Genomic DNA, 15105 nt, shown 5'->3' on the forward strand with positions numbered 1-15105 from the left:
TCTAAGGAAGAAATTCTTTACTGTGAGGGTAGTGAGACATTGGTACCAGTTGCCCAGAGACGTTGTGGAGGCCCCTTCCATGGAAGTGTTCAAGGCCAGGTTGGATGGGGCTTTGAGCAGCCTGGTCTAGAAGGTGGTGTCCCTGCCCATGGCATGGGTGTGGGAACTAGATGATCTTTAAGGTCCCTTCCAACCCAAACCATTCTATGATTCTATGGTCTTAATCCCTCTTCCTCTCACCACAGAGAGGTGGAGGTGAATCACAGGAATTTGTTCGTTTTTTATTTCCTGACCTTGAGCGATGGAGGGGGCAATACAACCTGGCTTGGTGTCTGTCTGGAGAGTGGTGTGGCAAGCAAAGGTCTGAGGAAGTGAAGGTCTGGAAGTGGATATAACGACTGATTGCTGACACATGGCAAAAAAAAGAAAGAGTTAAGCTTCGCTGCCTGAATAAAACTACTCCTAGGCTGTCTGAAGAGAAAGGACAACATAGTTTGTATCAGTGTCACTGGTTCCAAGTAACTCATAGGAACATGTGTGGCTAAGAAGATTCTTATTGCAGAAAAGCTCAAAATTTTGAGATGGATGCAGAATTTATTTTATTGAAGAATTAAAAAAGCTGGTTGTCAATAATCCCATTCCATTTCTATATTATGATACTTCTGCAATACTCAAATATCCACTAAAGATTTCCATTCTGAGTATTTCACTGACCATTGTCGAGGGTGGGCATGACTAAAGATTGAGTATTATTGTACATTGAGTACACATAGCTCATCAATAGTGCTAATGGTCTGAATCTGTTCCTTGGTTTAAGCAGGCCTTATTTTCTGGTGAAAGGAATGCTTGCCTCTGAAGGCTACTGATGGGAAGGTTTTGTATAAAGTCTCCCTTTTAAATTCCTTGGTCTGTTGACCTTTTTTTTGATTTCAGACTGGGGACAGACGTCGAGCTGTTGGAACAAGGAAAGGTAGAAAGGGTGGTTGAGAGAGTGACCATAAAGCACTCTCTTTTTTATGTATATATAAAAGGTGGACTATAGCCAAATTGCTTTATGATAAGATTATGCTTCATTTGGTCTCTTTTCTGCTTTCCTGTGATGTGCTTATATAAGCCTTGAGGATATTAAAATATATTTTGAACCTTCAGTTCATAATGCAAGAGAAAGATTAGGCTCTTTTTCCAAGAGTGGTGGCTTGGAGCAATAAAGAGAGTCTGTACATAAATAAACCTCCAAAAGAAATTTCTTTGATAGACGTGACTCTTGACAATACAGAAGACCTTTGTATGCACCATTTGAAGCAGGGCAGGAATTTCTGTCTCACAGATGAGTGCACTCAAAAGAACTGTAACAAAAGAGGGCACTACTTTTTTGATGAGTAGGAAGTTCTTCTTTTGGCTTATAGAATTATATGATGCTGTCTTTCAGTAAAAGCTATGTAATGGATTGCGTTGGATCAGTATATTTTTCCAAGAATGCTCCCCAATAGTGAAAGACAGCACACTTCTGTCCTTGACAGAGTGCAAGCACATATTGACCTAGTCCTGACCTAAGCTGGATCATCTCCTCTAGTCCCAAAGAGTACTTCATATTCATTTGCTCCTCTCAGAGTAAAGGCAGAAAAAAACAAAAAAACAAACCAACAAGTTCAGCTTAGGACTTCTGAAAATTGGGTGCATAAGTAATGCCAGGACTGGCAGCTCCACCATGTTGGCACTCTTCAGGAGAGAAGTAGCCTGTACACGTCATGTACTGGACGTGTGTTTTCTTTAGTGGTGCATATCATTTTTTTATCCATATTTGCCTTGCTTACTCAAAATATTTTCATACATATTTACAGGGGAGGAGGAGAATGAGGACAGATAATGAGAGAAAACATGATTGAAGAGAAACAGTGAATGACATTAAATGGTGACAGGACGTGGAATGATTTCAGTGACCAGTGTTCACCTGCAAAGAATTCAAATGCACTTTGATTATACAAAAGAGGAAATGCATTAAAACATGAAACAATAAATTGATTTGTCTCCATTTCTAATGATGAACCATGTTACAGTAACTTCTCTAACCCTACAAATCTATCATTTCAGACAGTATTACCGGGTGTGCTTCTAAGCACAACTGAATTAGGTTTGTTTGAACATGGCTGATGCCTACAACTTTCTTCCAGGAGCAGTCTTAACAACTAATTTTTGTGTGTGTGTGTATGTGTAGAAAAGACATGAAACAATTGAAAAGAGTAAGATGTTTCTACTTCTGGAGGAGATAACAACAGCTGTTTAAAAGAACATTGCAGCTATTGGTGTGGTTTAGAAGAAGGACTTGAGAGTGACTTCTTGTCCAACTGAAACTACTGCTGGAATGCAGACAGGCAGAATGTAACTTTACAAGAATGAATTTGGCCAGTCTAAGAGTCATAATGATATTCTGTAGAGATCTGTGATTCTATTTTTAAACAGGAAAGTAAAATTGCTTAATGCTGCTTCTCTTTGAATGCATCACTTCAGCTTGATAGGGTGGCGGCTCTCTGAAACATTTCTGATAGTAACAGCACTGAGCACTTTTTCCCAGAAGTTTTGATAAAAGAGTCAAATCTGTACAAAAATGAATTAAGGACAGAAACTTAAAATGGAAAAAGGAACAGTAGAAATACCTTGCTTCTGACATCAGTTCTACCTTCTTTTGCTTACTCTGTCTTCAACCTCAAAATGGGAGTATTTAAACCCCATTAAAGACAATCTGCTTCTTCCCATGGTTTTTCTCTCCTTTTCCAGTCTTTTTTCCTCCTGTTCCCAATTCTCCCTGTCCCTTCTTTAAATACCTTAAGAGGAAGCATTTCCTGGTGACTGAACTAGTAATGTTATTTTCAAAGCTGCCTGTCTGCCTCTTGGAAAGTTTGGACAGGATGGATAGAACCAGATGGATTTCCTTTGAAGCATACTTTTGGACCTTCAACTAGTGGTGGCCCTTCAAAAGGAAAGTTGCTGTTTCACCTCCAATGCTTGCCTATAGCCTTCAACAGGCAGTCAGGGAACTTCCAGTTGAGAACTTAAATTAGAAAGCTGAATTGTGATCTTGGTGTGTCCATTTTCAAGACTGCGGAGTTCAGAAGATAGAGAATAGAGTGGGAAGTGACTAAGCTGCTTGGTCTTCCTAAGGAACCCTCCAAAGCTCAGCTGATCATTTGGCAGCAGTCAGTTGTGACAGCAGTGGTCCAGGGAACTGTTCCCGTTTCCCTTTATGAACGAAAGTAGATGAATGCCGAAAATAGTATGTTGTGAAGGAACATGATTATAGAAGTGTAAAAAAAGTAATGCTCTAACAGTACTTATATGTCTTATAAATAATATTAGTAGACTGATGGCGGGTGGAGGTAGTCAGTGTTGATACCCAAAAGCCAAAAAACACAAAAGCCTGGCACTGAGCTGAATTATCCCAGAATGGATGGGGATTGGGATCTAAGGTGTGTGCCAAGATCTCCATTATACTTCCAGTGCATTACCAGCACCAAGGCATGCATTATCTTCTGTTGTGAGTGGTCTGCATTAACAGCAAACTTATGAATGATGTCACTGGAACTGAACAACATACCTTGCAAACAGGACATGTGAAGCAATCAGTAACAACAACAACAATTTATTTTAAGCAGTATAATTATGTAGCAGGTGTGGGAGAGAAAGGTTAACATGAATTAAAAATATCGCCAAAATCAGCGTTGTTTAACTTAAGTTTTAGCAAGGTCAACATTGTAGACAGTAAGGAAGATAGCTGATACTAATTTTACAGATGATGTGCGGTTTATAAATCTCACCATCTGTAAGATGCAAGGAGTTAATTTTATTTCTATTCTAAGTCTGATGTCTGATTAGTTTAAATATCTTTGAATTAGTGGAATGATGCTCTGACTATCAGGTCTTCTGTCAAGAGATTTTAATGAGTATCAAGTCAGATGATTAAGGTAGAATGATTCTGTAGTAAATATGGAAGCTTCAGATGTCAAGTTAACAAAGTGAAAGCTATTCCAGTAAAATAAGCAACATCAGTTCAGAGTTCAAAGGAAAGCACGGTTTCAGAGGAGTAAGCAGCTTCATTAAACTCTATTAATGATCCCTGTAGACAAATTTTGCATTTAAATTAATGCCTTGCTTCTAGAGAAAGCGGTATTACTGAGCTTCAACCAATGATGCAAAGAGATTTACATGAGCTGAACATCTGTGATTCCCTGACTACTGACCTCTTAAATAAGATTTTTTTTTTAGAATTACGTTAGTTGTAGATTTAGTAGTTCACTTTTTTTTCCCCTCTCTCTGCTAAAAGACAGCTGTTTGAATTAAATTCATTCTTTATCCTTGCAGGGTCTTCATTCTGGTGCCTACTGGATATTGTTCCTATAAAGAATGAAAAAGGAGATGTAGTACTCTTTCTGGCCTCTTTCAAAGATATAACAGACACAAAAGCGAAGATTGCTGCAGAAGACAAAAAGGAAGGTTTGTGTGAATTGCAACAACATTGATAAGAACCCACACTGATAAGTTTTTGAGAGTTGCACCTACATGAACTCTCTCTCTCTCATGTACGCTTTTCAATATAGAGACCTTCTAGCTTTCCAAAGAAGAAATTAATATATGACATGGAAGGATAGATAATAAGTTGAAGTTCTTATTTGTAATTTTTTTTATTTACATAGTGGTCCACATTCTGTAAATGTGGAATCCAGGGGTCAGAGTACTTTGTCCTCAAATTAAATTTGTTTTAATGTACCATGATTTGATTTATTTACTTTCTGGGTTTTCAGAGGTACATGTTGGAAAGGCTAAACTTTCCTTATGTGAATCTGATTTCAACATGACTGCGAGATGAATCAATGCATTTTTTCTTGTTTTTCTATAAGCAGAATATACATCTTTAGAAATTATTTTGCCTATTGAGAAGCATGACTATTCTTGTGTCATCTAATTTTCATAACATTATATGAAATGATAAGATTTATTATGTCTTTAGGAAGAAATACATTCTCACATTTATTTGCTTCTGAAAGGAAACAATGCAAGGATTCTCTCATGAATTTGGAAAAAGATTGTGTTATGCTGATTCACAGCCACCATAAAATAGTTTTGACTGTATAGCGTAGTTAAATTTTGCTAAATTCTGCTAACACAAAGCAAAGGCAGTATGGGGGGATGGACGTTGTGCAGTCAGCATTGACCTGTGTTGTGTATCAATGGCTGTGAATTTGTTCCAGGTTTACATTTTGTAAAGGTATACTGAACCCACACTTTAGGTTTGCAATTTTTCAGTGTCGAAGGAACTGTCTAGAAAAAGTTTATCCGTAGATGGTAAACGAATTCTGTAAAATTTCATTACTGTTGAATTTTCCAATCTGGTACTACTCGGGGATTAATTTTAATTTTCCACCCTGTAACAGCCATTTGATCTCTGCATATCTCAGAAACAGCATAGGTATGGCCTTAGGACTCTTTTTCTCCTTATGGGTTTTTGATGTAGGGAAAAAATTAGGAACAATTAGTATTCAACTTCTTCTGATTTTAAATATTAGCTTTTCAATAAAATAGTTATATTTCATTTAAAAGAAGTGTAATTCAGCATTCTTTTACAACATTTTAGTACTTCACCACAGAAAATATTATTTTTCCCCGTGCTGCTGAATATTCTTCAATCAACATTTATGCCAACAACGTCTGCCTCTTCTGTACATTTGGACAAATAATTTCACCTTTGTCTTTTCAAGCCATGAATAATGGAGGGGTTTTTTTCCATCCTTCACTTTTTGCACAGAACACATTTGAGAATTTCTGAGCTGGAATACTGAAGAAAGGCTTTGAAGCACACAAGCACATTTTGCAGTTTTCTTTACATCCAGTCTCAACTAATCACTTAATCTCGAAGTAAAATAGTTAAAATATAAAACATATTTTATCTAGTTTCACTATAAGCCTTAAAAAGCCTTACACTTAGGAAAGTTTTAGGAGAGTAGTTTATTAAAATATGATATGTGGGGCCATGTAGAAGAGAGGCTGTCAGAACATCTGTGCTCTAAAGGCTAATGATTTACCTCATGAGAGATGCAAATTTTCAGGATACATTCAGTGAGAAATCACACTTAGTATGCCAGTGATGACTTTAAATAGGTGTATCGCTGATTACTGGTAAAATGACAGCTATTGTTTATCTGATAAACATTTTGTAGCTGTATGCTTATTTCAGGAAGGGTTAAAATGATCTTCAGCTTTTGATGTGGGTTCATGTTAAATTGTAAATCTAAGAAGATTTTAGTTCATGTTTCCTGTTGCACATTTAAAAATTAATACTCCTCTTACTGCATACCGACAGAGGAACGCACTTACTCAGAGCTACATTACAACAGCAAATGCCCATTCAATTGCTGTGACCTTATGAATACTGACCTTTGACTGTCCTGCACAACGTACTCTTTAGAGCACAATCCTTTAACTTGGTTGCTCCTTCCCTTTATACTCATTTTAAACCCATGGCAATCATTTTATGCTATGCTGATACTTGTTTGCACCATGGCAGCAGAAAGTAGCACTTAGTGTGGGCCTTTGCCAAATAATATATTTTATATTACATAGTGTCATAAAAAGCAGGATTTAACCATTTATTCAAAATATTTACAAACTATTCCAGCATTTTAATTTTATGTAAATCTACCTAGCTGTATAAAACCAAATTTAATCTTATGTTAGCTTTCTGAGTAACATTCAAATTCTTCCTATGCAGAGTGATTCACTAGTCTTCTAGCGGTGAACATCATCTCATCATTGTCAGAAAAGAATTCCCAGTACAATCTATGCAACTGATTCAGTATCTGAAATTTCAGAATGTTTAGCTTCTAGAAGTAATTGGTTCTTTACTTAAACCACAACCACTGTCAGGCATGTAGGATGTACCTCGTATTAACAGAACACTGAGTTTGCGTTTTGTTTAAAGGTATTAAAAATGTTTTTAAATGTTCAGTGATTAGCATCCATTGCAGAGTGATTGATACACAATGCCAGATATTATTTTCACCGTTATTATTCATTCTCCCCCTCTACTCTGCACTGGTGAGGCCACAACTGGAGTACTGTGTCCAGTTTTGGGCTCCCCAGTTGAAGAGGGACAGGGAACTACTGGAGCGAGTCCAGCGTAGGGCAACCAAGATGATTGAGGGACTGGAGCATCCCCCTTATGAGGAAAGGCTGAAAGAGCTGGGACTCTTTAGCCTGGAGAAGAGAAGGTTGAGGGGGGACCTGATTAATGTTTACAAGTATCTAAAGCGTGGGTTTAAGGAAGACGGAGCCAGGCTATTTTCAATGGTCCCTTCCAACTCTGAAGATTCCATGATTCCGTGATTATTGCTAAAAAGATAATTTTACTTTTTCAAAGATAACTGAATTCGTCCTTTCAAAAATCAGATAACTTGTAAACTTGGAGTTGAAAGCCAGCTCTTGCTATAAGATAATTGCCATTACGCACAGTTATTTATTCCCTGTTTGGCATATCTCTTGCCGTTAGATTGTGTAAGGGAAGCAGAACTTAGATACAAACATGCTCACTGTGAAACTCTTCTGCCCATGCAAGGTTGTATAAATGTTTTTGTTTCGGTCTCTCTCTTCTCTGTTCTGCCCAGAACAGACTGATAATTTGTATGGAAGATTAATAGACACACTGCATCTCCCTTTAATTTCTAAACCCCTTAGAAAGCTTATCTAACAAAATTCCTTCGTGTTCCTTTTCTCCTAAGTCATCCCTGGAGCCACTGGCATTCCCCCAAGACTCTATGGTAATACAATCTCAGTGGTTGTGCCTCCAACAGTCTTCTCCAGGCTCATTCTTCCTTCTGTCTTTCCTACCTTTGATACCATCTGTTTCTTCTGTAAAATCTTTTTCTCCTTGTACTTTCACAATAACACCTTCATGAACTTTATATCCTGGTTTTATGGCCTCTCTTTTCTTGTGGATTGTCTTTTTACTTTTGCAGATCTCAGGAGTTGATACCCTCTTCGATTTCTGCAGACCTTCTCTTATCTATTTTATCTCATCTGTTCACACAACTTCAGTTGCTCCTTTGCGCCAGTGTGCCTTGCAAAAGTCCACTTTTTTGCCTGATTCACTTTACCCAGCCCAAATGTCAGATGTCGTCTGTGACCTTTTCTTTTGAATGCTTCATTCTAAATACAAATTTAAGAGAATTTATTTCTGTTCTTCTTCTGCATAAAAGTTTCCAGTGAAATCAGCCCTATCAGTCAATGGGAAAAGCAGATTTTTTCCTAAGACTTTCATAAATGAGAAAGGCAAAAACACATGCCTGAGAAGCGTGGCAGACTTTAAGAAGTGCTTTGACAGTCAGCAACTCTAATATGGCTTCTTTTGTTCGTTTGTGTTTTTTACGTTAATTTGCCACCCTCCTCCCCCAGCCCCACACCCCTTTTAATCATAATGTTCCTAGAGGCTTCAACTTTTCAATATTGGTAATTTCCTTTCAACAATACATGTTTCCCCTACCTGTAGGTTTATTGTAGAAATATGCTCTGCTTTCCATCTGCTTAATAATACCTATAATCATTTACTGTTGTGTAAAGCAACTCAACAACTTTTCTTCCTAAACTTGGGCTCTTTAATCAAATTGATGGTCTTTCCTTTCCAATATACACGAAAAGGGTTTTTTTATAAACGCAATGATTCCTTCAGAAACCGCTTCTTAAACAGTTTTATGGGAGATTTATTTTAGCATCCTAGCTTACAATGAGCTACATTTTGGTAAACTGGTAAAGGAGTTCCATTGTCCTCTTGGGGGAAAACTGATTAAAATGAAAATACCAGACGATAAATCTGGACTCCCATATGGTATGGCTGGGACAGTGTTTTTCTATTTCTGCATATGAGCTTTCCATAATATATGTGGACATGTGCTGGAAGTTAGTGAGATCAAAAGAATCCAGGCAGGGAAATAAGAAATTAAATTAGTTGGTGACTACTTTTAGATCTCTAAATAATCTGTATGCAAATATGTAATAATTTGGGTTATATAGGCGTGGAGTTCTACTGTTGAAATCACTGTTAAAATTCCCCTGTTGAACTCCCCTCATTCCAAAAAGTTTCCTTTAGCCTTCATTGCTAATCTATTTGTTGGTTTTTTCTTTGAGAAAATTTTTAGCTCTTTGTTTGAAAACATTATCTCAGGACAGATTATCTCAACTTTATTCCAGCATTATTAAAAAAAATGTGTACAATAGATAGTAAGCACAGAATCACATGATAGTTGAGGTGGGAAGGCATCTTTGGAGATTGTCTACTCCAGTGCCCCCTACTCAAAGGAGGGTCAGCTAGAACAGGTTGCCCAGGACCATGTCCAGATGTGTGCTGAATATCACGAAGGATGGAGACTCCCCAACTTCTCTGGGCAGCACATTCCAGTGTTTGACTGCTTACAAAGCAAAAAAGCTTTTACTTATATTTAAACAGAATTTCATGTATTTAATTGTTGTGCCCATTGCCTCTTGTCCTTTCACTGGGCACCACTGAGAAGATTCTGGCTTTGTCTTCTTTACCTCCCCCCATAACGTATTTATACACATTGATAAGCTTCCCCCCCGAGGCTTCTCTGCTCCAGGCTGAAAAGTTCCAGCTCTCCCAGCCTCTCCTCCTATGTCAAATGCTTCAAACACTTAATCATCTTTGCAGCCCTTTACTGGATTTGCACCAGTATGTCCATGTTTCTCTTGTACTAGGAGCCCAGACCTGGACCCAGCACTGCAGATGTGTCTTACCAGTGTAGTAGAGGGGAAGGATCATCTCCCTCAACCTGCTGGTAGCACTTTTCCCAATGCAGACCACAATGCTGTTGGTGTTCTTTGCCGCAACGGCATATTGCTGGTTCGTGTTAAACTTTGCGTCTACCAGGACCTTCAGGTCCTTGCCTGGCAAACTGCTTGCCAGCTGGTTGGCCTCCAGCCTGTCCTAGTGCATGGATTTATTCCTCCCAGCTGCAGGACTTTGCAGCTTCCTCTGTGGAACTCAGTGAAGTTCCTGTTGCCTCATTTCTCCAGCCTGTCAAGGTCCTTCTGAATGTTCTTGCAGCACAAACATCTGAAGTAACAATTCCTTGCTTCCAGGTTGTATCATCTGCAAACTTTCTGAGAGAACACTTTTTCCCATTTTATAGGTCATTAATGAAGACAAACAGTATTTGCCATAGCATCAATCCCCAAGTCATAATGCTATTGGGTGGCTTTCAGCTGGACTTCATGCAGTGGATCACAACCTTCTGAGCCCAGCAGTTCAGCCAGTTATCAGCCCACCTCACCACTTCCTCACTTGTTTGTTGGCCATTGTTTTCTCCCCATTTTGTTCCTAGTTTGAAGGCCTCCTTGCCAGGTTGGCCTGCCTGTTGTCAAAGACACTTTTTACCCCAGTAATAATGTGAATTAAAAACTGGACTACACCCTTTCCCACCACAGATTAAACTAAGAAGCAGTGTTACAATTTAACTGGCTAGCTTTTTCTGGCTTCTTATTAATCCTTAAGTCTCTACAAATATCTATTAAAACAGTTTTTGATTATGCATCATTTGTTAGAGGGAGGGGTTGTTCTTTTCAGGGTGCCAGAAGTGAAATACCATGTGCCAAACATTTTGCATTCCAGATTTTCATGTAAAAATTGTCTGTTGGGGGCTGAGATGGGCTCTGCTTCTAAGAAATTCTGCAATGTGCACTTTGATTTATTCTGATTAATTACTGTCTCAGCTACTTCATGATTGCTCAAGCTACAGCAGTGAATATTCAGGGCGTAACTTTTCATTTTAAAGCTCCTTACACCTGCCAAGAGGCAGGATATTGAGAGGGGGGGACATACTCTCACCTAGATGTACAGTATTCAAAGCAGATAAAATTGTTTCAGAATGCATGAGGCACCATGTAGTTCTGTCAATGGAGGAGGTGGGATACAAGCACAGTTTTATCCCAACTTTCCCACTGCCCAAAGGAACAACATGTTTGGAAAACATTTATTCTGCAATGACTCGGTTACTTCTCTAGGATGACTTTGCTCCTGGCTGACCATCAAAGTAGGAAGGGTCTGTGTCTCTTCTGCCCTCAGTAAAGAGAAACTGCTCTCCTCCTGGTCAATGCATGAGAGAGTAAACACTTATGGGACAAAAATAGAGCTGCCTTTCTACTCCCTGTTCCTGCAGATACATTTCGGCACATAGATGCTCTCCCTCTCCCCTTTTCACCTTCTTATGCAAGCAAATAAGTTGAACCTTTAGAGACGTATCAATCTTTATGGCCGTTGCTTTAGCTTTTTACCAAGCATTAAATGCAAGTGGCAGCTCCATTCCAGCAGCTCTCAGAGAGGCACATGGTATGTTCTGCAGGCAAGGAGGAAAGTGTCCTTTATGGTATATGTGGAGTGAAAATGAGAAAAAGAAAGGCAAATTCTGATTCTTGAGCCAATGCGGAGGAGCAGACTGTATTCTGGGATATCATGGAAGGGTGAGAGAATATACGCATTAGCAACCAAATAGTTCATTGACTCACGAGTTCATAGATGAACTTTTGCAATCACCTCTATATTTTCCTTAGAACCCAAGTTATCAAATTTGGGGAAGGGAGGGAAGTTTTTTGGGGTTTTTTGTTTTGTTTTTGTTGTCATTTTGGTGCTTTTCTGTTTGTTTGACTAGGTTGATGGCAGACTTAGTAGAAAATATATTCAGATTTTCCTTTCAGAGTTTGCTAGCTCAGCCATGTAAGATTGACAACAGAAAGCATGGAAGAAACAGGGAATATGTTTAGTATGTACTTTGCCGATTAGAAGAGCTCTTCAGAGTTGTGTGTGTGGTAGGTGGGTTTTTTGAGGGCGTTTTGAGGGGCAGAGGGATGTTTTTTTGAGGAGGCAGAGCGTTTGCAAGCCTTTGTACATAAAGGTCTTATTTCTGTTGAATAAATCTGAAAAGGAGGGAATGTCTTTGAAGACTTTCACAGGCCTAGAAACAGCCTGGTGTCTTACATTTTCTTGACAATGAGACCATGAGGACTAGAATGCATATTGCATATATACTTTGTGTTCAGAAGCACAAATAAAGGGACTTGACCATTTGCTGAATTCACCTGTAATTGCAGTTATACTGAATGTGGTTCACATTGTAGCTCCTCAGAACAACTCTGAGGTCCTATAAACACTCAGCAACTAAGACCTATTACAGGTGAGTTTTGCCTAGCTGTAGCAAAGACGGTTTTACAACTGCCAACCATCCATCCTACCTTGTATAATTAAGGTTGTAAAACAGTTTTGGTTCATGACCAGTAGCTTTTGTACTCTGAAAATCTCATTCCTTGAGAGATAATCAGAGATACTTTCTGAGTGTTTCAATGACCACATGAAACATATACACAGACATTATAGGTTTTTGTACTTATCTATGTCTTAGCTCTCTAAATGTTTCTAAAAAGCCGTTTTCCCCCCTGTTTTAACTCTGGACAAGTTTCATCGACCACAAAACGTTTTTATAGGTGACCGATCTTGTTCTGAATTGTAGATAAATATATTAAGAAAACAAGTCTTCAATTTGAAAAGACTTGCCTTCATTACAAGATAGAAATTATTCAGGTGTGTATATTCCTATTTTCACTTAAGTGAGGAAGGTTATACTTTACTGTCAACTTCTGTGCAAATCTGTTTCTCTTTTTTCAATGATTGTGAAATTATGAACTCATCGGATTGCAAATAATGTTCCTTAAATATTCTGGAGAACAAAATATTAGTAAATAAATTATGTGACTGAATTAATGGAATTAAAGGAAAAAAGAAAACCTTTAGGCTCAGTGAGATTATGTCCTTAAATACTACATCCTTGCACAGAAAGACAGACCTGAGCACTTGTTGAAGTAAAGAAAAAGTTTCTCAGTGACTTAAATAATTGGAAATATTTAAACTCTAGGCTTTTTTAAAAAATATTTTAAATATTCTCTGTATTATTACAGTTATGTTTTTGTTCATGATGATAAATGAGCATATCACTTTGCTATGAGCTAGCATTCACTGTGGGAAATACAACCTATTCCAGGAAATAAATGTCACATCAAAAAACAGCTGAAAGAGTAAGTGATGACCCAGCTGTAAATTCAACACTACATTTTGTTCTGTAAGAACTATATATGACCACTCACTTCAGTGAAATCAATCAAAACGTTTCAAATTTGGTGGCATAATAAAAATGACGATTTTCCCTCTTGTGAGATGACTCTCTCTAATTGTGTAGTAATAAGCTGGTAAATAAATTATTTTTGTTATTTTCTTTTGTTATTATTGTTTTTTTTAGTTATTTTTGTTTTGGAATATTTACTTCATTATAAGAGATTCTGTAACTTTTTAGGTAAAACCTAAGAGAAGGCAATAGTATTAATAGATGGGGAAATACCTTAGAGTCAATCCATCTTCGGAGTTATTCTGCTGAATCTCAGTCTGTTAGAAGTAGTTGAAGAAAGGTGTGTCTACTTGGATTTTTTTTTTTTTCAATTCTGAATTTTATGAGATAGACCCAAATACTGGCATCCAAAAAAGCAGATTTATTTATTTATTTAGGAGCGTACACCCATCAGCCACCAAAATGAAGGTGGAGAAAGATACTTTCTTCTGGTCTTTGTGTGTCTTTTCCTCTCTAACCTTTTTTTCTTAATGAAAGAAGAATCAGCAGCCCAAAATGTGGCTAAGGGTTTCTTATTTCATAAGCGTACCACTATTTAAAATCTTTCCGTCCATGAAACAGTAGTAGTAATGTATGCTATTGCTGCTTTTCTCTGCCTGTTCAAAGCTGAATTTTCTCTGAAGGCACAATATTAAAGTGATGAAAATCATACAATTGACTCTGTGTAAAATTGCTCCCTTTAAAAAATATTCTGTAATAATGTTTACAGTTTTTCAGATGGTACGTGCATTAAGTACATCTTCTTATTGAATCAGTTAATCAGTTAACAGAATAAAAAAATGGCTAGAGGCTAGCCTGGATCCACCATACAGCTAATAGTTCTGTGAGTATTTGGTTATTGTTGACAGAAAGAATGTGTCATACAACCAACAGACCTCCTGCAGCCTATTGCCCATGGTAGTGCTTTTATTCTGCCATTAATCCCAAAGCAGGCTTTTATCAATTTTCTCTTTATTGACAACTGCTGGTGTGCCGTCCCCTAGAGAATAATATCTGAAAGTTAGCTAAAGGTTTTTAAAAGCCTAAAAAAAATCATACCAGACTTCCATGCAGTCTGTTTTTGAAGAGGTTTTTTGTGTTCATTCAGAACCCTTTTGTATTGCTTTACCCCAGTTGTCTCCTTTGGGGATTTGGGTAGGGTTTTTTTTTGAGGGCTGCCTATGACATGTATTTTGTGTTAATGATACTGTGTGTGATTCAGTACCATTGTGTTTTCTGTAGACATCATTTATTTTATGTATTTATTTTATGGTATGTGGGCTATTCATAGGCGTCTATGCAAAGATTACACTTTCTGCTGCGTTTTTTCTTACTTTATGATGCAAGTGATAAGGGTTTCTCAAGACTTGTATTAAAGGGACAAAAGAATCTTGACTGCACTTCTTACAGGGCTGCAGACCTAGAACAAGAGCAGGGTGGTATTCAGGTGCAGCCTGCTCATGCCTGTGGAAAAGTTCCTGGGCCATGAGCCGGTTCCTGTCACCCTCTCAGCTGTCCTGAGAAGGAAGATCCCCGGGAGCTGGCAGGCTGCAGTGGGCTCCCTCGACCGTGTGCTGGGCACCCCTCCTCCAGGTCTGGCTCTGCCTGAGGAAGGGCTTGTGGTATCTTTTATTTGTTACCACCTGAACTTCATGACTGAAAGAACAGTATGAGTCTTGTCTCCCATTTGATGCTTAAACACTTTATTTTACATTTCAAGATTTAAATGTATCATACTTTATCTGGGGAGTGAGAATATTATAAACCATGAAGTACTCTGGACTATATCCAATGCTATGCTCTGACTACTCTGATGTGCTTTGAAGGAGAGCAGACATAGATTTGGTTTTAATTTGGTCAGTAAAGCTGAGTTTACAGTTCTTTTGCATTGCTAGGGCAG

At 38.0% G+C, this 15105-nt stretch overlaps 1 protein-coding gene across 1 annotated transcript in view; it reads left to right on the forward strand.

Moving 5' to 3' along the window:
• The window catches only part of KCNH8 (potassium voltage-gated channel subfamily H member 8), a 191313-nt gene that overhangs the window by 73318 nt on the left and 102890 nt on the right, over positions 1-15105 (forward strand). The window contains exon 3 of the mRNA XM_063325153.1: positions 4357-4488. Coding sequence (XP_063181223.1) covers positions 4357-4488 — 132 coding nt within the window. The remainder of the gene's footprint in view (positions 1-4356; positions 4489-15105) is intronic.

This window comes from Chroicocephalus ridibundus, chromosome 2, assembly GCF_963924245.1.
Source record: "Chroicocephalus ridibundus chromosome 2, bChrRid1.1, whole genome shotgun sequence".
Taxonomy (NCBI): Eukaryota; Metazoa; Chordata; class Aves; order Charadriiformes; family Laridae; genus Chroicocephalus; species Chroicocephalus ridibundus.